This window comes from Rousettus aegyptiacus, unplaced genomic scaffold (genome assembly GCF_014176215.1).
Source record: "Rousettus aegyptiacus isolate mRouAeg1 unplaced genomic scaffold, mRouAeg1.p scaffold_m13_p_6, whole genome shotgun sequence".
NCBI classification, from domain to species: domain Eukaryota; kingdom Metazoa; phylum Chordata; class Mammalia; order Chiroptera; family Pteropodidae; genus Rousettus; species Rousettus aegyptiacus.
This window is the reverse complement of record NW_023416309.1, coordinates 19,324,671-19,349,550: the sequence shown is the minus strand read 5'-3', so window position 1 is coordinate 19,349,550 and position 24,880 is coordinate 19,324,671. Positions and strand designations below refer to the sequence as shown.

Sequence of the window (24,880 nt, the reverse complement as noted above, 5' to 3'; positions counted from 1 at the left end):
TCCATCACTTACTAACCATATGACATTGGCAAATTATGTTTATCTATTAGCTTTAGTTTTCTTGTCAATAAATGCCACAAGTTTACTTGTTGCATTATTGAGAGGATAAAATAATACACATGTAAGTGTGTCAATAGAAGAGGGGTAATCACCAATTTCAGCTAATTCCACCATCACCTCTTTCCCATCCACAAAGAAGAAAGTGACATTAAGAACACAATGATACTATCGTTTGTCTCGAGTATATATCCTCAAAGAGAGCCTAAAAAATTGTGCATGTAATTTATGGAAATGCTATTCTCAGAAAAAAATGTAGGGAATTAGAAAGAATAGGGTAGGTGAAGGTAGAGGTAAATAAGAACATTATTAGTGTCAGCCAGAGAGCAATTTTGTTCTGATTTCATAGGGGACTGTGAAATTGCATCGCAGAAGTGATTCCACCTTGAGGTAAGGAGTCTGGAATTTTGTATCCTCCTCTCAGTCAGTCAGTCACTGGCTATAGGCTTTCAGGACTTGCAGGGATATTGGTGCATAACCACTCAGACAGGGTGACTCCTATTGGGCTGAGGCCAATTATGCAGAGAAGGAAATAGCTGAGAGATGTTAACAGCCAACACTTGCAATAGCTGGGAAATGGGTGAACTACCAAGTAAAAGGATCTGTCATGAGTAGAAATATCCATAAGAACATTATTAGCTTTCCTTTAATTTTTATCTCCCCTTAGGCCAACAGTTCTCAACCAGGGACAGTTTTGCATTTGGTAGTGTCTAGAGACAGCTCTCCTCCCCAACAAGTAATTATCCAGCCTCAAATCCCAAATGCAAATAGTGGCCAAGGATGAGAAACCCTAGAATAAACAAAAATTTATAAGTCAATATTAACTATTCTTTACTAAGTTATTGATTTGCTATTAATGTCATTCAGATTTTACTAATCAAAAGAGGAAAATGTGGGTTTGTATTAATTTTGCTAGGAAACACACACACACACACACACACCACAAACACACCCTCATGGTATCTTGTGAAAACAACTAGCATTACGTTATAATCTGCAACAAACATAAATTTAGTATGAATCATGGGCCAAAATGGCTACACTTGCAAATCTCACCCCTACTGTCTTGTGCCTTCTTTCATATTTGCTTTCAATTTTGCTTTTACTCACACCCTTATGAATTTTGATGCCAGCATTTTGCCGTCCTAAAATCTTTAGCTCCTTGACTTTTATTTTTCTCTTCTGTTTATTTCTGGCTTCAGTTGAACTCACAAACATCAGGAGCTCTGCTCTTTTCCTTCAGCTGCACTTTGTCTAATGGAGAATCTGGCATCATCCTATAGCTGTCAAATACATCTCGGTCACTTTCATGGCCTCTCTTTCTACCTCCTTGAAATTCTGTGGCTCAAGTTGTTTAGCAAACAATAAAAAAATTATTCCCCCTTTTTTCTCCTAAGAATTGATAAAAATTAAATTTTCCCCAAAAACAGAAATTGTCTTTTCTACAATTTTAAATTCTTTCAATATTTTTTAATAATACAGAACAATTTGACATATAAATGAGAAAATAGAAACTATGATAAGGAGTAAATTTAACAGTAGAAACACTCCTTTAGCCCTCTATTTCCTTATCAGTCTTGTGTGTGTGTCTGTGTGTGTGTGTGTTCTTTGAGAGGTACCACAACAGTCTCAGTAAAGCCATTTCATCAATCCTATAATCATGAAAAATATAGTATACCATTTTGATATAAGTGTTTCACTTTCCTCTAGATCTAAAATTATCAGGTATTACCTAAAGCATCTGATTTCATTCTCATTGATGTACATCATTTAAACAAATCTATAGAATCATAATTTTATGATAAATTAAAACAAAACAAAACTACTTGCTATGTTATATTATAATTTGTCACTTGGTGATGAGAGGATAATTTTGGAAAGAAACTGGGAAGGGAAAGGGACAGCAAAAGGAAGTGAGATCAAGAATTTTGGAAAGATAGTTGAATAAAAAGTATCAGAAATCTATTTCCCTACCCATACATCTGTACTGGTGGAATCTGTCTGATATAACTATTTAGAAACTCTAGAGTCTATTGAAGCCTTGTAACTTCCAGAGAAAGGCTTACAATGTACAGTATAGTTAATTTCTATCAACTTCAGCTCTTAGCACAGTCTCCGCTGTCCATATCCCACCCCTCAACCACTTGGCAGGTAGCTTTGCAAGTGTTCCTAGAGCAGCTTGCATGCAACTTGTGAGAGCTAGGATGAGCAAAAAGAACATTGTCCTCCAAATATCAATAATCTGTACCCTGGTCGCTAATTGATGTTTCTCACCACAGAAGTACATACAAAAAGCTAGTGACCATCACTCTTATGCATGCCCTTATTGTTGTAAGCCCTTTACACCCTGGCTGCAGTAACTTCCAAAGGATTTAAAGATCTAGCATCTTCATTTACCACCTTCATTTTTCTCTCTTTCTCCATTTGGAAGCTAGACATTGAATACTACAACATTCAAAAGTAACTGCAAATACAGGGGGAAATACAAGTCACTGTGCATGCCCAGGGGAAGACATAGGCTCAGGAAAGACCTGAGAAGACTTTCGGTTTACACTTCAGGCTGATTCTTACACATACATAGCCTTAAGCAATAAAGCAAAACAAAACAAAATAAAAAAAAACTCACAAAAACAAAAACGAAAAGCAAATGAACAAACAAAAGTATAGGAGACAATGCAAAAGGAGTATCAGACTTCCAGAGTAGCCATATTATTAGATTCAGATGTCCAGTTTTCAAGAAACAAAGTTGAATGTTCCAGTCAAAGAAAGAAAGAAAAAAAAATCAGAAACCATCTGAGAGTAAGGCATAATGACAAATCTAGAAGGAAAAGACTTTAAAACAACCATATTAAAAAATCCCAAAAAAAAAAAAAAAAACCTAAAGGAAGACATGGCAAATGACAAACAAATGATATAATAACAAAACAAAAATATTAAACCAAAAAGAAATTCTGGAAATAAAAAGTACCATATTAAAAAAAAAAAATCATTACAGGAGCCTTCCGATTCAAGATGGCAGAGTAGATAAATGTTGTTCTCACCTCCTCCGACAATCACATCAAATTACAACTAAACTACATCATTGAGAATCACCAGAATCTAGCTAACCAGAAATTCTAAACCTAAAGATATACAGAAGAAGCCATGTTGAGGCTGGTAGAAACAGTGGAGATTCAGCATGATCTAATCACATACCTATGTGTGACAGTTAAAAAAAGGAAGGGATATCTTGGCTGTGTTTTCCCCCACCCCTGAGGAGCTAGGGGTCTCAGCCCCATAACAGGCTCCTCAGTTCAGGGTATAGTGGCAGGAAGATAAGTCCCCATAACTTTTGACTGTGAAAAACAGAAGCGCTTATCATTCAGTGAGAAGGAGTGCAGTGGGAATCTCAGGTGATGATCTTAAAGGACCCATGCACACACTTACTCTCTCATGCACTCACTCTCTGAGCTCCAATGCTGGGACATCAGATTGAAAGGTGCCAGGAACATCCAGGGAGGAAATAAATTGTCTGGCTTCAGAGTATGGACTGGAGAGGCAGCTTTCTCTCAGACAGAAGCATTGGCAGAAGGCATTGTTCCTTTGCTGCCCCCCCCCCCCACTTCTGCATGAAGATGCAGGCAATTGCCATATCTAAATCTCCATCAAACTGGCTAACACTAGTCACCTATCTCTGGTGATTCCCTAAGATCCTACCTCATGTCACTCAACACGTGGGTTCACCAAAGTAGCTTCCACTGGCTTTTCCATATAAATTTCCTGTCTTAGTTCATGTAGACTTTTCTAAAACTTCTAAAAATTTCACAAATCCCAAACAAGTAGTATCTAGCCTCCCCATGTCCCATATCTCTTGCTAAGTAACTCCAGGCCCAATGCTAATTATGGCTGGTCTTCGTTCTCAGCTTAGCCTCTCCCAGGTACTTCTAAGCTCAGCAAAAGTGGCAACTATCTGCAGATCACTTTGTAGCTCATACATACCAGTGGCCCTGGGCAGGGCACAGGCAGTGACAGATCTTGGCCTGCAACAGAGACCCTCCCAAGTACCAACATATGCAGTGGCCAATTTCATACCACATCATAGCACCAACCAACCACCTCCATAAATGATATATCCAAAGGGTAGAGTTGGCAGGCACCAGAGCCCCCAATAAAGTGAATCCTTCTCCAGAGGGACAGCTCCTGCACAACAGCTCCTTCACTAGGTCTTGGCCAATCCCTACAACCAATCAGCCCGAGGGTCAATCCTTTCCACTAATGTGCCAATGGCAATCAAAGATCAACTACAACAGGGACAGGGGACACACCTGGAGCACCTGGCTCAGGTGACCATGGAGACCGCCCCACTGTGCTTTGCAGGACATCTACTGCATAAAGCAACTCCACTAAGACTGGGAGACATAGTAGCAGCTCTACCTAATACATAGAAACAAACATAGGGAGACAGTCAAAATGAGGAGACAAAGAAATATATCCCAAATGGAAGAACAGAAAAAAAGCTCTAGAAAAAGAACTAAACAAAATAGAGACAAGAAATCTACCAGATGCAGAATCCAAAACACTGGTTATAAGGATGTTCATCACTCTCAGTGCAAACATAGATACAGATAAAAAACATAAAAAAAAGTTATAAATGAAGAATATGATAACTGAAAGATAGAATACATTACAGGGAAGCAAAAACTTAAAAACCTATTTGAAGAAATAATGATTGAAAACTTCCCTGACCTGACAAAGAAAATAGACATGCAAGCCCAGGAAGCAGAGTCTCAAACAAGATAAATCCAAAGAGGCCCCAAGCAAGACAAACCATGATTAAAATGCCAAAGATTATAGACAAAGAGAGAATCTTAAAAGCTGCAAGAGAAAAACAGTTAATTATCTACAAGGGAGCTCCTATAAGACTGTCAGCTGATTTCTCAACAGAAACTTTGCAAGCAAGGAGGACTGGCAGAAAATATTCAAAATGATGAAAAGCCAGGACCTACAACCATAATTATTCCACCCAGGAAAGCTATCATTTAGAATCAAGGACAGATAAAGAGCTTTCTAAACAAGAAAACACTTAAGGAGTTCATTAACACCAAACTAGTATCACAAGAAATATTAAAGGGATTCCTTTAAAAAGAAAAAAAAAAAAAGATCAAATATATGAAAAAGAAAATGGCCATAACTACATAGCTGTCAACAATTATGTTAAATGTAAATAAATACTCCCCCCCCCAAAAAAAAGGCATAGGGTGGCTGAATGGATAAAAATACAAAACCTTTACATATATTGCTTACGAGAGACCTAGATTGAAGATACACAGATATAAAGTCATGGAAAAAGATAATTTATGAAAATAGATATAAAGAACAACAAAAAAAGCTAGTATAGCAATACTTCTATCAGAAAAAAAAAAGACTTTAAAACAAAGCCTATAAAAAGAGACAAAGAAGGACCCAGTAATTTCACTTCTGAGTATTTATCCGAAGAAACCTAAAACACTAGCCTAAAAGGACATGTTCATTGTGGCATCATTTATATTGGCCCAGATATGGAGGCAACCTATGTGTACACCAATGAATGAGTAGAGACAGATAAAGTGGTATATGTGCGCAATGCAATATTACTCAACCATAGAAAAGAATGACATCTTGTCATCTGCAAAAACATGGATGAACCAGAAAGGTCTTATGCTGAGTGAAATAGGTCAGACAGAGAAGAACAAATACTTTGTAATTTCATTTATATGTGGAATCTAAAAAAAAAAAAAAATAGATGAGCAAACAAAGCAGAAACAAACTCTTGATACAGAGGACATTGTGATGGTTGCCCGATGAAAAGGGTGTTGAGGGACTGGGTAAAAAAGGGGAAGGGATTAAGTAGTACATATTAGTATCTACACAATATTCATGTGAATGTAAAGTATAGCATAGAAAATATATTCAGTAATATTGTAACAACTATGTGTGGTGTCAGATGGTGCTAGATTTATCAGGGTGATCACTTTGTAAATTATATAAATTCCAATCACTATGTTGTACATTTGATACTAATATAATATTGTATGTCAACTGTAATTGAAATTATAAAAAAAAAAGCAATATTAAGAAAAAAAAAAAGAAATAACTATGGAGATTCAAAGGCTGGTTTGAGCAGGCAGAGTAACAAATCAGCAAACCTGAAGAGAGGACAAAGAAATGAACTAGTCTGGAGGACATAAAAAAGACTGAAATAAAATTAACAGATCCTAAAGGACTTGTGGGACATGGTGAAGCTAACATACCCATTGAAGAAATAATAGCTGAAAGCTTCTCAAACTTAATACAATATATAATATAAATATCCAACAATCTCAATGAACTCCAAGTTGGATAAATTCAAAGAGACTCATACCAAGACACATTATAATTAAACTTTGAAAGCAAAAACAAAAAGAGAATTTTGAGGGCAACAAGAGGGAAGCAACTTTTCACATACAGGAGATCCTCATAAAATATTTCTCATCAGAAACTTTGAAGGCCAGAGGGTGGTGGATAATGTATTCAAGGTGCTAAAAGAAAAAGTCAATTGAGAATACTATATCCAGCAATATTTTCCTTCAAAAGTGAGGGAGAAATTAAGACTTTCTCAGGTAAACAAAAGCTGAGAGAGTCATTACCACTGGACCTTCCATGAAAGAAACACTACAGAGAGTCCTATAAGTTGAAATAAATTAAAAAAAAAAAAAAAAAGAACATTGGTCGGTTACTCAAAGTTTTATGAAGACATAAAGATTTCACTAAAGATAAATACATGGGTAATTATTAAAGCAAGTATTATTGTAACAATATTGTGTAATACAACTTTTTGCTTTCTACAGGATTTAAGAAGGTAATACATTTAAGAAAATAATTAGTTTAAAGTTAATATTAATGTAATTTTGGTTTCTAACTCCATAATTTTTCTACATAATTTAAGATACTAATGCATTACATTTTTATTAGTTTATGTTTTTGGACTTAGAATGTATAGATGTAATTTTGTGATATCAACAACTAAAAGGGTGGAGAACAGATCTGCTAAAGAAGGATCATTTTTGTACGTTATTAAAATTAAGCAGGTATAAATTCAAGATAGAATATTATAACTTTAGTATGTTAAATGTAATTCCCATGTTAATTACATGAAAAATAGTTGAAGAACACACAAAAGAAGAAATGAGAAAAGAACTCCAATATTTATTATAAAAGATAATAAAATCAGAAATTCTAAATTGGAAAGAAACATAAAGCTCATTTAATCCCAAACCTGTTTTATAGATAGATGAGGAAAACAGACCCAAAGAGATAAATGTCTAGACTACAACTTGGATCTCCTAGTTTGGAGTCCAGTAGTTTCCCTTTGCCTTATGATAGCATCTCTTGTTGAAGCTTAACAGTAAATTCTGGTCAGGCTTTCTTAAGAATCCAGGATCATTAAAATCATCACTATTATCAGCTCTAGTCAGTATTTTCTCACATCTTTCAATTAAAACTATTCCTTATCTCCTGATATCTTTAGCAATAATCCTGGCTAGATGTACTGATACCACTTCCAGTCACTTTGTCACTAAACCCACTGGGAGGCCATTGGGCTTACTTTCAGTAGCAATAAAATAAAGAGCATGAGTTATATTCTGGTCCTGTCTCTGTCATTAGATTTCTTCATGAATTAGGGTAAGTCATCGAAAATCCTTGGCCTGTTTTATTGTTTGTAAAGTTAATTTGAATTAGACAGTATAACACGAATAGATTATTTTCAAGTTTCCTTCAAGTGCTATTACAACTGGATGCACAGAATAATCATTTTCAAGAAAATCTAATTTACCATGACATAAGTTTACCTGGATACCAAAATAACTTAGTCCACTTTACCACAATGCAATAAAACAAGAAAACAGCACCTCCACACCTTTTCTTGTTTTTAAAATATATTATTTGAATTACTAAGGTCCAATTACTTCCATTTGCCTCCTACCTAGCCTTAAACAAACACACAAACAAATTACTCTAGAGTTAATTTTATCGGCAATGTGTATTTGTTGTCTTTTTTCTCCTTGTGCTCTTTGCATTCTTTTCCCTTTATTTCTTTCTCCTCTCCTCATTCCATTTCATACATTTCCCTATCTTTTTTTAAAAAATCTACAAATACTTCAGTTAATTTTCCAAATCTTCTTTAATTTTCCCAATTTTCTTGATGACATCAATGATTGCAGTAGGTTCAGAGGCTCATTAACTAATTCCCTTAATGACTTAATGTGGCAAGCACATTAACCTACTAAGTCATTCTGTATGTGCTTTATTGCCTGTGTTCTGTAGGCTCTAGTGGCTCTTTTGGACAATTGCTGTACTGTTGCTGTGTCCTATTATTTCTAATTGAATGCACACTACCCCTTGATTTCTGCTAAAGCTAAGTTGCAGTTACTTGGCAAATTTTCAATCTTGCTGATCTTTCGCCCTGACCAATTAGTTTTATTTATTTGTGAAATTTTTAAAATTGTGGCTTTGGCATACCTAGCTCAGGGTAAGAGAGCACAATTAAACACATTGAAGAAAATATACAGAAACATGACAATTAAATAATTAATCAGTTTAAAGTAGTTTAAAAAAATTGCTGGCCTAAAAACATAACACTTGGGGAAAGGGTAATTTTAAGACTTTAAAATCTTTTAAAGTTTTAAATTTTTGCCTACTGAATTATATACACATATAATTACACCTTTCACAAAACATAGGAGCTTCCCCACATGGCACTCTGTATAAGGACACTAGAGAAACAACTGATGGAGTATTTACGAGAATACTCATGGATGACTTGGGTACATTTTAATCTTCTTAGAATTATATTTTTACTGTATTCATAAATTAGCACAATAATAAGGCAAGGTGGCTGAAAACTGATCTGCAACACTATGTTGAATTACATAGTTTTGTCATATTTTGCTATGTTTTTCAATTTAAGTTTTACATACTCCATCTTTCTTTGAGGAATGATAGCCATTGAAAGGCCACATTGATTTATTTTCATGTGACTAAAGATAACCTAAATTGAGTCAAGTTCCATAATCTAGGCAATGTCTTGGACCTCAGCTCTGGTAGATAATGCATAGATAAATATTATATAGTATATCTCATTACCATCTCAAATCATTACTGTTAATTTATATCTCTTTTTCTAATTCCATTTCCTTTTCCTTTGCTTAACTCTTTATTCTATCAGTTATAGTCTTAATTTTTCATAGAATCATTCTCCTCTGGATTCTTCTTGCTCTTTACCTAAGAATTTTCTCAATTACCACCATCTTAAAAAGTACATAAATAAAAATGGTAACCACTCCCCAAAGAAAAGAATAAGAAAAAGAAGTTTCCAGCAATTTCATTTGCCTCTTAAATATCTCTTTCTCTCTCCCCTCTCTTTCTCCTTTCTTTCAACTACAAACTGCTGAAAATATTAGTCTATAATGCCATCTTTTCTCTGTCATCGAACAATAAATATTTAGTCCACTGTGGTCTAATCTTTGACTTCATCATGTTATTGATACTGCTTTGGAAAAGATATAAAGATACGTTAGAAGTCCAAAATCCAATATGCACTTTAAAGCTTAACCAATCTGAAATTTCTGCTTTATTTATAATCATTGGCTACTGTACCTCAATTGTTCAAAAATATTCAAGGACATTTTTAGTATAGTGGGGAATAGGGATAAAAAAGCAGATAATTACAACATATGTGAGTACTGCTGTGATTTCAGTACTCACAGAGGGATATGGTAGAAATTGCTAGTTGCCACCCAGTATTCATTCTCTCTTCACAGAAACAAAACTGATTTAATTGGAGAAAGCAATGTGCCCAGATTAAAACACAGACAAACAAACAAACAAATTTTACATCTTGCAGCATCCCTTGCAGTTATGTATAGCCATATAATTAAGTTCTAGCCAATAATATGTAAAATAAACATTTGGAAGGGTCTTATAAAGATGTAAGAAATGTTTGCTTCAGTTCTTCTTTATTTCTACTGTCTGGAATAAAAAAGCCATAGCTAGAACTAGTAAAGACACATTTTGACTTTGCTAGAAATGAAAGTCAGAAATCAAGGATAGTAAAGCAAAAAAGCAAAAGTGCCTGATTCCCTGATGACTTTGCAAAGCTGCCATAACAGTCCTGGGTTGCCCATTCTCAGACTCTTTATATGAAGATAGTAGACTCCCAATATGTTTAAACTGCCACAATCAAGTCTTTGTGCATATTAGAATCACTTGTGTGTAGAAAATTTTTTTTCTAGATCTCTGTCTGTGTTACATTTTGTCTTATTCGACATAATTTTACTGGATGGTCCCATCTATTTTTCCTTTATACCTGTTTCCTGAGTTCCAGAACCATATACCCTAGACCTTTCTCTTTGGATGCCCTCTAGTCACTTAAATTTAACAATCAAAAGCTGGATAAATTGCCTTACCCTTCTCAATTTGCTCTTTCTTCTGTATAGAGATTTTGGTTAATGATGGCACTGTTGACTAAGTAAGATATCAAATCTCAAAACCTTGGGGGTAAATCAATTCTTTCTTCTTCATTCTTAACATTCAGTAAATTATTGGCTACTTCCTTAGAATTTGTTCTTACATGAATACATTGCTCTCCATTCTCATCGGTATTGTCTTAATCAAGATTTTCACTGTTATTTTAAAATGTACTTCTTAAATAGGGCTTTATCTTCAAAATCCCTCATCTTTTTATCTTTCCTATCTATCACCACCCTGTTAAAAAGAGATAACTTCCAAATACATGGATTTGTTTATGCCCACCTCAAATGTAACATTTTTCAGCTCAATTGCCCACACATTAAAGTGAAAATTTGGTTTGCAGGTCCTCTTCTATTCCTCTCCCTCCCTAATATACACACCAATAATTGTTTCTAGTCATGTCAGACCATTTGCTATTTTCATAAAATTACTTATCTTTCCCTATTTCTATCTTTTTATTTCAGTTGTCTCATCTATCTTGGATCCTTTTTCTCTCCTTCCCCCCTAAGTAGACCTTTGATTTTACTTATCAATCAAGGTCTAATTAGAGTTAAGCCACTTAGAGATTTCTCTTATCTACTTGTCACATCAATGGAATTAATTATTTCCTTACCTCTTCCTATATGCTTTTGGGCATACACTATGTAATATAATTCATTATATTAATTTGGAGTCATTTTTGTATATTTAGGTGTATTATATGTATTTATTTGAGCATCTTAAAGGAGGCACTGTATATTCATCTTTGCATCCCCTAGATGTTCTGCACTACCTGGCACAGAGAGAATACACATTTTATAGTTGGGATTTTGAACTAGTAACACTTTGGTTTCCTTACAAGTAATGTGTAACTTCAGGATAAGTGCTTGTAGATAGACGTAAAAATGATTGAAAAATAATTTTAATTAAATGGTGTACTGAGCATGGTTTTCAAATCTCTTTATGCTATAAATTCATCTTTACTCCAGAGTGCTTCTTCCTAAAGTACTCTGCCCATTTACTCGAGAAATGTATTCCCATCACACTTACTTCTTTTTTAACAAAACATATTTGCTTAAGGTAATGTTTCATGAATCTGATTTTGGAATGTGAACTTTAGTAAACTTTAAATAATCTGTAGATTTGAGTAAAATTTCAGTAAATTTAATGAGTTTCCCTACTTTAGAAACATGCTCATTATTTTCTAAAAGACTTCATAGTAAAATGATGTCTTAGATAAGAACTTCTCAATAAAAAAATGAAGAAGAGGAGAATTGAGGGTCACCAAGAGATTAAAGCAAGTGTGCTTTCGTGTAAGCAAGTGAAATGTATTTAAGAAGCTTTCCATTTCAGGCAAGAAAAAGCTAAAGGAGTTCATGGCTGCCAAACCAGCATTGTAAGAAATTTAAAGAGAATTATTTAAGCAGAAGGGAAGGAAAAAAGGAACATATATATGAAAAATAAAATGACAATGACTACATGCCTATTAATAATCACTTTAAATGTAAATGATTAAGTGCTCAACAAAAGACATAAGGTAGCTGAATGAATAAGAAAGCAAGACCCATATATATGCTATCTACAAGAAACCTACTTAAGATCAAAAGACACACAGAGATTAAAAGTAAAAGGATGGAAAAAGATATTTCATGCCAATTAAAATTTTTAAAAAGCTGGAGTACCAATACTTATATCAGACAATATTGACTCTGAAACAAAGGCTACAACATGACACATAGAAAGACATTACATCATGATTAAAAGATCAATCCAAAAAGAATATATAATCCTTGTAAATATTTATGCACCAACATAGGAGCACCTAAATATATAAAACAAATATTGACATACATAAAGGGAGAGATCAACAGTAATAACAGCATAACAGGGGACTTTAACACCCCACTGACATCAACGGATAGATCTTCCAGACAGAAATTCAACAACAAAAAAAAACAACAGCCTTAAAAGGTACATTAGATAAGATAGATTTAATTGGCATTTTTAGACAATTCGCCACAAAGAAGCAAAAGATATATTTTTTTAAGTGTGCATGGAACATTTTTCATGACAAATCACATGACAAACCACAAAAAAAGTTCCAGAAAATTTAAGAAGATTAAAATCATATCAAGCATCTTTTCCAACTACAATAGTATGAAACTAGAAATCAATTACTAGAAAAAAATTGAAAAACACAAATACACGTGTGCTAAATACTATGCTACTAAACAATGATTGGATTAACAATTATATCAAGGAAGATATCAAAAGATACATTTAGACAATTGGAAATGAAAACACATGACCCCAAATCTATGGTACACAGTGAAAGCAGTCCTAAGAAGGAAATTCATAGCAACACAGGTGTACCTCAAGAAACAAGAAAAATCTCAAACAGTATAACCTTATACCAAAAGGAAGAGAAAAAGAAGAGCAAAGAGAGCCCAAAGTGAATAAAAGAAAGGAAATAATAAATATGAGAGTGGAATGAAACAGTGTCTTAAAAAAAAAATACAAAGGATTAATAAAACCAAAACTGGTTCTTTGAAAAGATAAACAAAATTGATAAACCTTTAACCAGATTTATCAAGAAAAAAAGAGAAATGACCCAAATAAATAGAATCAGAAATAAAAGGGGAGAACTGATACCATAGAAATACAAAAGATTATAAGAAAATACTGTTAATAATTATATTCCAATTAAGTGAACAACCTAGAAATAATGGATAAATTCCTAAAAACATATAATCTTCCAAGACTGAATCCAGCAGAAACAGATAATCTGATAAAACTGATTATTATTAAAATTAAATCATTAATCAAAAAACTCCCAAAAACAAAAGTCCTAGACAAAACGGCTTCACAGGTAAATTTTACCAAATATTCCAAAAAGAATTAACAGCCATCCTTTTCAAACTTTTCTAAAAAATTCAAGAGGAGGGAAGGCTCCCAAGCTCATCTGATGAAGTCAGCACTATCCTGATTCAAAAACCAGACAAAGACATTACAAAAAAAAAATAATTATGGGCCAATATTCCTGATAAACATAGATGTAAAAACCTTCAACAAAATATTAGCAAACCGAATTCAGCAATATATTGAAAAGATCATATACCATGATTAATTGGTATTTATTCCTGGGATTCAAGGGGGAGGGGTTCAATATCTGCAAATTAATTAACATAATATGCCACATAAACAAAATAAAAAATAAAAATCACATGATCATATCAAAAGATGGAGAAAAAGTGTTTCATAAAATCCAGCATCAATTTATAATAAACATTCTCAGCGAGTTATGAATAGAGGAAATAAACTTCAATATAATAAAGCTCATACATGATAAATGCATAACTAACATCATGCTCAAAGGTAAAAGTGTTTTCCTTACAATCAGGAATGAAATGAAGATGTCCACTTTCACTACTTTTATTCAATATAGTATTGGAAGTCCTAGCCAAAGCAATTAGAAAAGAAAAAGAAATAAAAGGCATCTAAATTGAAAAGGAAAAGGTAGAACTGTAATTATTTGCAGATGACATGATACTAAATAGGACCCTAAAGTTTCCACGAAAAAATAATAAAACATAAATAAATTCAGTAAAGTAGCAGAATACAAAATTAAAATTCATAAATCAGTTGCATTTTTATACATCAATAATGAACTATCAGAAAAGGAAATTAAGACAATAATACCATTTACAATTGCATTAAAAGAATACCTAAGAATAAGTTTAAACAGGGGGGTAAAAACCCATATTCAGGAAAACATAAGATATTGAAGAAATTGAAGAAGATAAAAATAAATGGAAGCATAAACCATGCATATGGATAGAAAGAACTAATGTCTTCAAAATGTCACTAGTACTTTAAGCAATCTAAGATTTAGTACAATTCCATATAGATTTCAAGATCTGTATTTCTATGTTATAGAAATGAATGAGAGAAAATGAGTATAAAGTAATTATTTCATTAATTTTCAATTACATTTGTATTTATTTATGAAAATTATGCTATTCTATATTTATTGGTGGTATCACTTCATAAATTATATAAATGTCTAACCACTATGCTCTATACTTGAAACTAATATAAATAATAGTGAATGTCAACTGTAATTAAAAATAAACAAATTAAATAAATAAATAATAAAAATGAAAAGCTTTCCAGAATCTATCTGCAAGCAGATGGCTGTAAGACATGTAAAAGGGTGTATGCTTCCTTTTTTCAGATTTATCTCTTTCTAATGAGAAATTGTGGGTATAATGACTTGGTTTTTAAATTGTAAATCATGAATTCCAAATGGCTCATGTTTAATCTATCTATAAAATATGTAAAGTTCATGAATTTGAATCAACATACCCAACAAAAAGAAATACAAACTCAATTTATACGTCTGGAGAAAATGATATTTTGGAGGAACAATTAACAATAATACATTTCAGCAGTAATGTATAGGCTGAACTATCAATTATTTTGAAAGCTTAGCTTCAGACAACATGAAGAAGTAGCATACAATTAGAAAATAAAATTCAGATGAATTTAAACCTTGTGAATGAAGGTGTGTAAAATTAAGAAAAGCAAATAGCAGACAGACTTGGGTCCTCGAATAATTTTTTACACGCTTAAAGCAGTATAATGTTAAATGAGAAAGTAAAGACTAAATGTCTAACAATAGAAAATAAAGATACAATATTTTTCAAAGTGCATATAAATGAACACATGCTATGTGTATATATGCATTCATGTATACATGTATGTATTCATAAAACATTTTTGTGTGTATAGATTGTATTAAAAACACATTTTCCTTTGAAAAATGACAGGGCACCAATATTGCACGAGTTGTGTTAATTTGTATGTTGTTTTTGTTTAATTTTTTTGTAAAATAGAAATATCAAAAAGAATTAATCACCTTAATCTCTAATAATAGCTACACATAATATCCAAATTATTCACTTTTGATTGGTGCTTTTCAGGTTCATCATAGATTCAAGGTTGTTCACCTGAATACAGCAGGCATAGGTGTTTGAAGTAAATCCGAGTTCTGACATTTACTAGTATGATCTTGGGAAAGCTATTTAACCTTTTTGGATTTCATTTTTTTTCAATTGTTTAAAAAAAAAAAGCAAATAAACAATATATGAGGCATGCTATTAGGAAGACTAAATTAGAAAAAAATTAAGAGATAGATAGTTAATAAGGATTAGTTCCCTGCTTTCTACCATTGATCGTAATTCTTCGCTTGTTTCTGCAAATATATTCTTTTTAAGAATGCTATTTCTTTGAGGGAAATTTTAATGTCAGGCTATTGAGGTCCTAGACATTTCAAATTTATAAGTATGCTATTATCACTTTGAAAAATTTGTCTTCATGAATATAAATTCTTAGAACATTCATGATGTTTCACTTTAACTTAATTTTATAATGTTGGTCTATGCCCTTCTCAAAGTCACTGAAAACTAAATCTAATATAGATATCAAACATTATTTTATTACCTTACCCACTCTAAAGAAATGATCTACTGTTATTAAAAGATGAGTAGAAAAGTTAGACATTATTTCTACCATGGTCACTTTATAGCAGATTGAAACTCAGGGTCACCAAAAAATGTATGAAAAGTTCCCCCTATATCTGTAACGTTCTATCACACTCTACTTCTATAATTACATGTGGAAATAAAAGTTTTCAAGATCTGTATTTCTATGTTATAGAAATGAATGAGAGAAAATGAGTATAAAGCAATTATTTCATTAATTTTCAATTACATTCGCATTTATTTTATGAAAATTATAGGATTCAATTCAGAGTTCCATCTGTACTCTATGAAGTCGGAAATCCATGCTGTAAATTAACATTTATTTCTTATACAAATGGCTTCCAAAACCTGATTCATTCTAAAATCTCTGAAGTGAATTTAAAAAGTTATGCCTATTTAACATTTCCTTAAGAAATCTGATGAGATTTCGCATTAGTTTAATTATATGCAAAATTTTATACTCCAATCAATCTGGTAACCTATATGGGTCTATGTGATTTGGTGGAGTGAGAAGGGGTGTAGCTGCTTTGTTTTCAGCATCTTCTACACGTGATGATAGAAATGCTGGGCAATACTCACAGCTGACATAATGAGCTCTCCCCCCAGGCTCTGGATCTCAGCTTTAACTTGACTGCAGATTTTCAGTTGGTGAGAGTAGAATTTAATCTGTTCTAGGTAGGCCAACAAGTCCTGTTTGCATGATGGATCTGGACACTAAATATGTGTAAAAGATAAAAATGAAAATAGCAAAGTAAATAATAAGTAGAACAAAGTGAGTAAATATTGACATTATGGCACTTCATGAAACAGCGATTTTATTTTCATTGAACCCCACTTCTCAGAGACCAAGCCCATGTAGATTCTGATATGCTTCTACCATTAGCAGAATTTATTTATGTTTTGCCCTTGATTTCTTCAGCATAGGCAAAAGAAACAGTAAAGGAATTTCCAGACATAAAAAGATACATAAAATAATGTCTTTAATTTATAATAAGTTTAGAAATCTTTGGATTACATTTTTAGGTAAATCTAAAAAAATATTTAAAATGCAATTATTCCTTTCACCTACAATTGCTATTAGAATACTCCTGGGGACCCATAATTCTGATTGTTTGTGCTTTGTTATCTACATGGGTACAAAAGATGTGCAAACAAAACATATATTACTTGCATTATGTTCTCTTACATTTATCATTTAAAGCTCTTAACTATTACAGAAAAAAAAATTCATTTTTACCTTAGATAACAGCTGTGATCTATCTGGAGCCAAGAAACAGATGACATTCAAATTTTAGAGATGTATTACATTTTTTTACCAAAAGCAGTCTCCTATATTATATTATTTTCTGTAAGAAACTTACTACTATAGAGCTTTGAGCTTCATTATAACATCATAAATATCTGTGGTCAGTGTTTAATCTTTGTATTCTTTCTCCTATGCAATTCTAACAGGTTTTTTAAATACCTGATAACTCAATTCTACTTTTAATACATTTTCATAAGGATGGGGAAATATAAAGAGTAATTTTATGCAAAGATATTCATTGCAGCATTACTTAAAATAGCAAAATTTGGAAATAAATGTCCTATACAGTGAAACGTTTATATAGTATCAAGAACATGATATTTTCAAATATGTGAGAAAATGTTTTTGAAAAGTAAAAAACTTAGTATTTAAAATTTTATATACTATCTTAATCAAATTGTGCAAAAAAATGGTTGTATTTGATTTAAAACTGGGAAATATGTTAAAATGGTAAGTAAACATAATAATCATTTTCCTCATATTTTGCATATCTTAAAATAATACATATTATTTTTATAATTATAAAAATATAATCAAAAAGTTTTCATTTTAATGGCCTAAAATGTAAATTAAAATGTAGGAAGAAAGACAAGAAAGTATTCCATGTACTTCTGCTTTTACCTAAACTGGAATATTGTTGGGAAATTCCTGAGAATCTCATTCTCATTTATATTTGCTAACTAGACTAGTCTGCATAGCTTCAGAGTGAGTGGACAAGATGGAAATATGTGACCCTTGAGTAAAAGTTAATCAACAGAGATAGCACTCTGTAGAAATACTATCAGCTAAATAAGCATGGACATATGAATGGACACAAAGATACATGATAACCAAAGAGATAATCAGAGATGATAGAAAAATTTTGACTTTAAGGGCGTTTCTTATATTTTAATTCCCCAAATCTCACCCGAAGTACTAAACTGTAATTAATAAGGAGGAAAGGAGAAGGACAAAGAGAAAGAATGAGAGGGGAGTGGGAAGGAGGAGGAAGAAGGAAGGAAGAAGAAAGGGGGATTTCTCCAATTTACAGATGAGAAATCGAAATTTAGAAAGTATAATATTTTTTCCAGCATTGGAGAGCTTATGCCAGAGTCAGTATTTGAACCCATATCTATTTGCTTTCAAATCTGTTTTATTTTAAATCACTAAACGTAAGAGAATTTGGAGTGTATTTTTTTCATCACAGAATATTGTGTGTTGTGTAGTTTCAAAGAAAAAAAAATATGGCAAAACTGTCTCCAGCACTATTTTGAAGTAATTAGTACTGTTTTTTTTTCAAAGATCAAAATTAGTTATCCAGAATTATTTATAATGATGAAAGGCAAGTCATTTCATTATTTTACCATGACAGGAAGTTTATCTTTATTAAGTATATCCCATGTGCCAGGCACTGTGCCATGTCCTTTACATGCATAATTCTTAGTTCACACAGTGCCATTTTACTTAGATCTTATTATTGTCATTTGCACATTTGCAAACTAGGTTTTGAATAGAGTGTATAATTTGTCTAAAGATTTGAATTTAATTTTCTGTTTTATTCACTGTATAATGATCTCTTCTATACAACATTTACTGAAAATACCATTTTTTGTTGTCTGTTCTCACTGAGTAAGAGCTTTATCTATTCTTTGTTTTCATGGATGAATTCGATGATAATCCCTGACACATATAGTGTTTTATCTATCATATCTAGGTGCTTTTCTATATCAACTCTTAATAATCACCCAACTCCATGAGGTAGATTCTATCATTATCCCCTTTCTAACAAGGAAGGAAACTGAGGCACATGGAGATTAATTTACTTGCTCAATTTTATTAATTGGTAGAACTAGTATTCGAACTCATGTGATCTGGCAACACTAAACCTCTGCAATCTGCTATAGGAAAAATATCAGTCTTCCTTCTAGTTTTACTTATATAGACAAAAGAGTAAATTGCCACTCTGATTTATATATTGATTTTTTAAATTGACACTCTTATCTATAAATTATAAGTAGTGTTAGTGTGGCTTTTTCATTTAAGACCAGCACCACTATATAACTTCTGATAAAATTGAATTTATAAATTAAAAATTATATTTTTAACCAATAACCAGTGTTGCAATTCCAAGCAAAACACACAGTCTCTCTCAAGGAACTCTTTCAAAGCCATACTAGAAGAGTTTATAATTCTCTTAATGAGAGAATGAGTCAAATGACTAGAAAATTTGAAGTTGAACTTTTGAAATTAAAAGTTGCTTGACTCAGATTTATCCTTCATTCTCAGAATTGATGAGAATCTTGGTTACACCTAATGATGATAGATTTATAACTGTAGCAAAAAAACCCATACTAACTGGTAAATTCCATACTATAAAATTTATTAAAGCTTCTTTCCTATTAATATTTGGAAAGCTTCTCTGAGTAGGTTTTGACTTCCTAGATGCAGAATCTGGAGAATAAGTCATTACCATTTTAAGAATGATCTTCTATTAATTGCCAAACCTTTATTAAGTTAAATAATATTTTCCCACCATTTGTATTTTTATGTGAAAGTGATAGAAAAACTTTGGGCCCTGAATTCGTAGAACACTTTTGCCCTTGACTTTTTAAAACTAAAATTTGCATAAAAATAACTTTTTAAGGAACTCTGCTAGGAACTTTCAGGCAAATCAAATGGTAAAATATCATAACACACTTTGTTGATTTCCCAGTTTATTAAGATAGGAGATATTGACCAGGACATCTGGTTAGTTTTTTAATCCAAAGATTTTTTTTTATATATATAATTTAAGTTTTATAACCACCGGGACACTCACTACAGGCAAGCAGATGGCATATCAGCCTAAGTGTTTTTCTTAAACCAGCTTTTCTAAACCAGCTTTCACCTTTCTAGTAAGACGCTTAGTACTAACACAAAATACATTGTTTAATAATGAGAGGCAAAGTAAAATATATATATTACTTCTCAGTTTAAATTTTAAGAGTGAATTAACAAAATATAGACTTTAAAGACTTTTATTCCATAAGCTTAGTTATTTTATTGCCCATATTGGAATGCAAACTTCATTTAAGAAACATTTAAGATGAATTTTGCAATTACAAACAAGTTTAATTTCTGTTAAGCTGGCAAAGTTTATTATCAAAACATATTAGGTGTCATTGTGAATTGCTAGAATAGAAATTTCAAGCAACAAGTGATAGCAAAAGCATTCTATATCCATGACCTTTCCTTTCCCAGACCTCATTTCTCTACCTGTACTCCAGCCCAGAGGCTGTCTCATTTCACCTTCCTCAGAGTCATAGGTCATCAATGATCCCATCTTTCTCTGCACTTCTAATATTTTCTTTTTCTATCCTTGAATCTATTAACTTAAAATCTCCCAATTACCCTTTCTCGACCCTATAATCCTCCCCTCTCTCCTTGCTCATGAACATGCCATCTAAACAATTTTCAACACTGCCATTGGTGTTACCAGTTTTAATTCTAGAGCATCTTTTCATTTTTATCCTCTTTTGGGATAATAGTACATGATGCTCTGGCTTTATCTATTACTTACAAAATAAAAATCACTAAATCTCTATCATTCAGCTTTATATTCAGAAGACCCATATACCTATTGGCATTTGTTCATCTCATTGTCTTATCAACATTTCACTTTCAATAAATAAATCCTTCAACTATCTCATACTCCATCTTGCAATCTATAAAACCATTTACCTAGTTTATTAATTATCTCAATAAAGAGCTCGTTTTCCCTCTCACTCATCTGTTAAACTTGGTCAGTCATTAATTCAAGATAATTCTCCACCTAGAAATCTCAACATACTTTGAACATTTTTTTTTTGTTATGCCTATCTTTGCTGCTCCTTAGCAAACCGAGGTTTCTAAAACACATAAGTGAAGAGTATCTAGGGAAGTATGGTTTAAAATATAGTGGAACTCTTTAATGATGTCAAAGATGAAGGACAACACAAACTCATATGGTCTACATTGACCATGCTGACTTGTGACAGTTATATTTGGGAAGGTATGGCTTGGCATTTTTCAATGTATAGTTGTCATTTTACCAAAAACTAGATATGCTATTCAAATTTTGTCTTATCTCTCTAGTTAGACTAATGTTATCAAGTATAAGGATTGTTTCCAATTCATTTTTAGTTTCAACTTGGTTTAGACATACAGCCTTTGAGAAAATGCTATCAATGACAGGTACTCTGAACATGAAATTTAAGATGAACATGTATTCCATCTTTATCAATACTCCTTTATTTTAGTAAATATAGAGTTCTGCCTAACCTACTTTATAGCTTTATGTTGACTTCCTTGAGAATTTCTTAGAAGAATTGACTTCCTTATGTATTAGATTACAACTCAAAAATATTATCTCTCTCCCAAACATACCTCAACATAATAAAGGGCATATGAAAAAACTATAGCTAACATTATACTCATTGGGGAAAGGCTGAAAACATTTTCCTTAAGGTCAGGAACAAGATAAAGATGCCCACTTTCACCATTCTTGTTCAATTCATATCAAAAGTCTTAGCCATGCCAAAAAGACAAAAAGGAGAAATAAAAGACATCAAAATTGGAAAGGAAGAAGTAAAACTCCCATATATATTTGCGAACAACATGATACTATACATAGAGAACCCTAAAGATTCCACCAGAAAACTATTAGAACTGATCAATGAATTCAGTAAAATAGCAGAAGTCAGTGGCATTTTTATACACCAATGATGAACTTTTGGAAAGAGAAATTAAGAAAACAATCCCATTTACAATTGCATCAAAAACAATAAAATACCTGGGAATCAAATTTGCCAAGAAAGTAAAAGACCTGTTCTCAGAAAATTATGTCACTGAAAAAAATAAATTGAAGATAAAAATAAATGGAAGCATATACTATACTCATGGGTAGGAAGAATCAACATCATTAAAATGGCCAAACTACCCAATGTAATCTATCTATAGACTCAATGCAATCCCTATCAAAATACATATGGCATTTTTCAGAAAGCTAGAATAAATAATCCTAAAATTTATATGAAACCGTAAAAGACCCCGAATAGCCACAGCAATCTTAAGAACGAAAAACAAAGTTGGAGGAATCACACTATCCAATATCAAACTATACTATAAGGCTACAGTAATCAAAACAACATGGTACTGGCATAAAAACAGATACATTGATCAATGCAGCAAAATAAATCCACGCTGATACACTCGCTTAATTTATGACAAAAGAGGCAAGAATATACAATGGAGTAAAGACAGTCTCTTCAATAAATGGTGCTGGAAAAATTGGACAGATACATGCAAAAAAAGAAACTGGACCACCTTCTTACACCATATATGAGAATAGACTTAGATGAATTAAAGGCTTAAATGTAAGACTCAAAACAATAAAACTTCTAGAAGTAAACATAGGCAACAATCTCTCTGATATTGCTACTAGTAATTTACTTTCAGATATATCTTCTTAGGCAAGAAAAACAACAACAAAAACAAACAAACAAACAAATAAATAAATAAATAAATAAATAGGACCATATCAAACTAAAAAGCTTTTGCATAGCAAAGGAAACCATCAACGAAACGAAAAGACAACTGACGGAATGGGAGAAGATATTCACTTACGATACTTCTGATAAAAGGTTAATATCCAAAATATATAAAGAACTCTATAACTCAACAGCAAAAAACCACAAACAATCCAATTAAAACATGAGTCCTGAACAGATATTTCTCCAAAGAGGAAATACAGATGGCCTATACACATATGAAAAGATGTTCAAGGTCACTAATCATCAGAGAAATGTAAATTACAATCACAAAGAGATATTACCTGTCACCTGTAAGAATGGCTATCATCAATAAATCAAAGAACAAGTGTTGGCAAGGATATGGAGCAAAGGGATCTCTCATATACTGTTGGTGAGATTGCAAATTGGTGCAGCCACTAAAGAAAACAGTTTGGAGGTTCCTCAAAAATTAAAAATAGATCTACCTAATGACCCAACAACTGTCCTTCTGACTATTTATCCAAAGAAAACCAAAACAAAAATTTGTAAAGATCTATGCACTCCTATGTTTATGGCAGCACAATTTACAATAGTCAAAATATGGAAGCAACCTAAATGCCCATCAACAGATGATAGGATAAAGAAGTTATGGTTCATATATACAGTGAAATATTACTCAGCCATGAGAAAATAAAATTCCACCATTTGCAATAACACGGATGGACCTAGAGGTTATTATGCTAAGTGAAATAAGTCAGAAAGAGAAAGAGAAATACCATACAATTATTTTACTTATTTGCAGAATCTAAGGAACAAAAAGAACAAACTGATCAAAAACAGATTCATAAATATAGAGGACAATTTGGTGATGGCCAGAGGGAAGGAGGTTTGGGGGGCTGGAAGAAAGGAGTGAAGGGTTAAAGAAGTACAAATTGGTAGTTGATAGATGGTCACAGATTGGGAGCATGGCATACACAATACAGTTAGCATTAACGTAATGACTGGGTGGAGAGCCAGAGGAAAGAAAGAGCAATCTGAGAGATTGTTTATAAAATATACAAATGTCTAACCAATGTACTGTATACTTGAAACTAATAATAAAGTAAAATTAATAAAAAATATTATCTCCCTCCCTAAAATATGTTAACCAAAGAGTTACTTAGATAAAAACAAACTAATAAAATTGTTTTCCCCTGTATACAGAATCAGGATTTGGGAAGGATGGCAAAAAGGTAACTCAGGTAAAATTTGATTATTTGGAATTTTGTTTAAAGACTGCTAGCCATCTATAAAGAAGACATTTTATTCTTTCCTTTTCCCCTCCTCTATAAAATATCCCTTCCTTCTAGACCCTACAACTTATTTTTGGTTTCTAGGACCAGAGTTTTGCATCTATGAAATAAAACTGAATATACAATAACCCTCAAAGCATTTGAGACATTGTTTCAATGGGAAAATGACAAAGATTCAACAAAGGTGGGAAATAGGAAAACAGCATGCCTTTTAATAGAAGACTATTGCTTTAAGAATGCAAACAAATCAAAAATTTCAGCATTTATATATTTATCTATGCCTATTTAACTCCTGAGAACCTGCTATACATTTATTTGTATAAAGCAGAAGTTCATTAATCTGGAGAACAAATCTAGTTTTCAATATATCTGCTCAGAATAAATTTTAGAAAGATAAGAGCATCAAAATACAAATATTGTCTCAAGATGAATCTAGGAAATATAGTCTTAAGAGACCTGTTAGAATGATATAATAAATGCTTCAGAAGTTTCATTTTAATATAGTTTTATTAAAAAAATTGACTTTCACAACATCAGCAGGGAAACAATTTAAATGAGGCTACCCATGGCAGTATTTTGTCAAAATACCAATATAAATTATATTCGTAGATTGTTTTGTTCACAGCTGAGTGCATTGTGTGTGATTTGGCTTGTAATTCTTTATCTTGT

At 32.2% G+C, this 24,880-nt stretch overlaps 1 protein-coding gene across 3 annotated transcripts in view; it reads right to left on the bottom strand.

Moving 5' to 3' along the window:
* CTNNA3 (catenin alpha 3) overlaps positions 1-24,880 on the bottom strand; it is a 1,366,626-nt gene that overhangs the window by 36,607 nt on the left and 1,305,139 nt on the right. For all 3 annotated transcript variants that reach the window (XM_036222548.1, XM_036222546.1, XM_036222547.1), the window contains exon 17: positions 16,686-16,820. In XM_036222548.1, the coding sequence (XP_036078441.1) occupies positions 16,686-16,820 (135 nt within the window). The remainder of the gene's footprint in view (positions 1-16,685; positions 16,821-24,880) is intronic.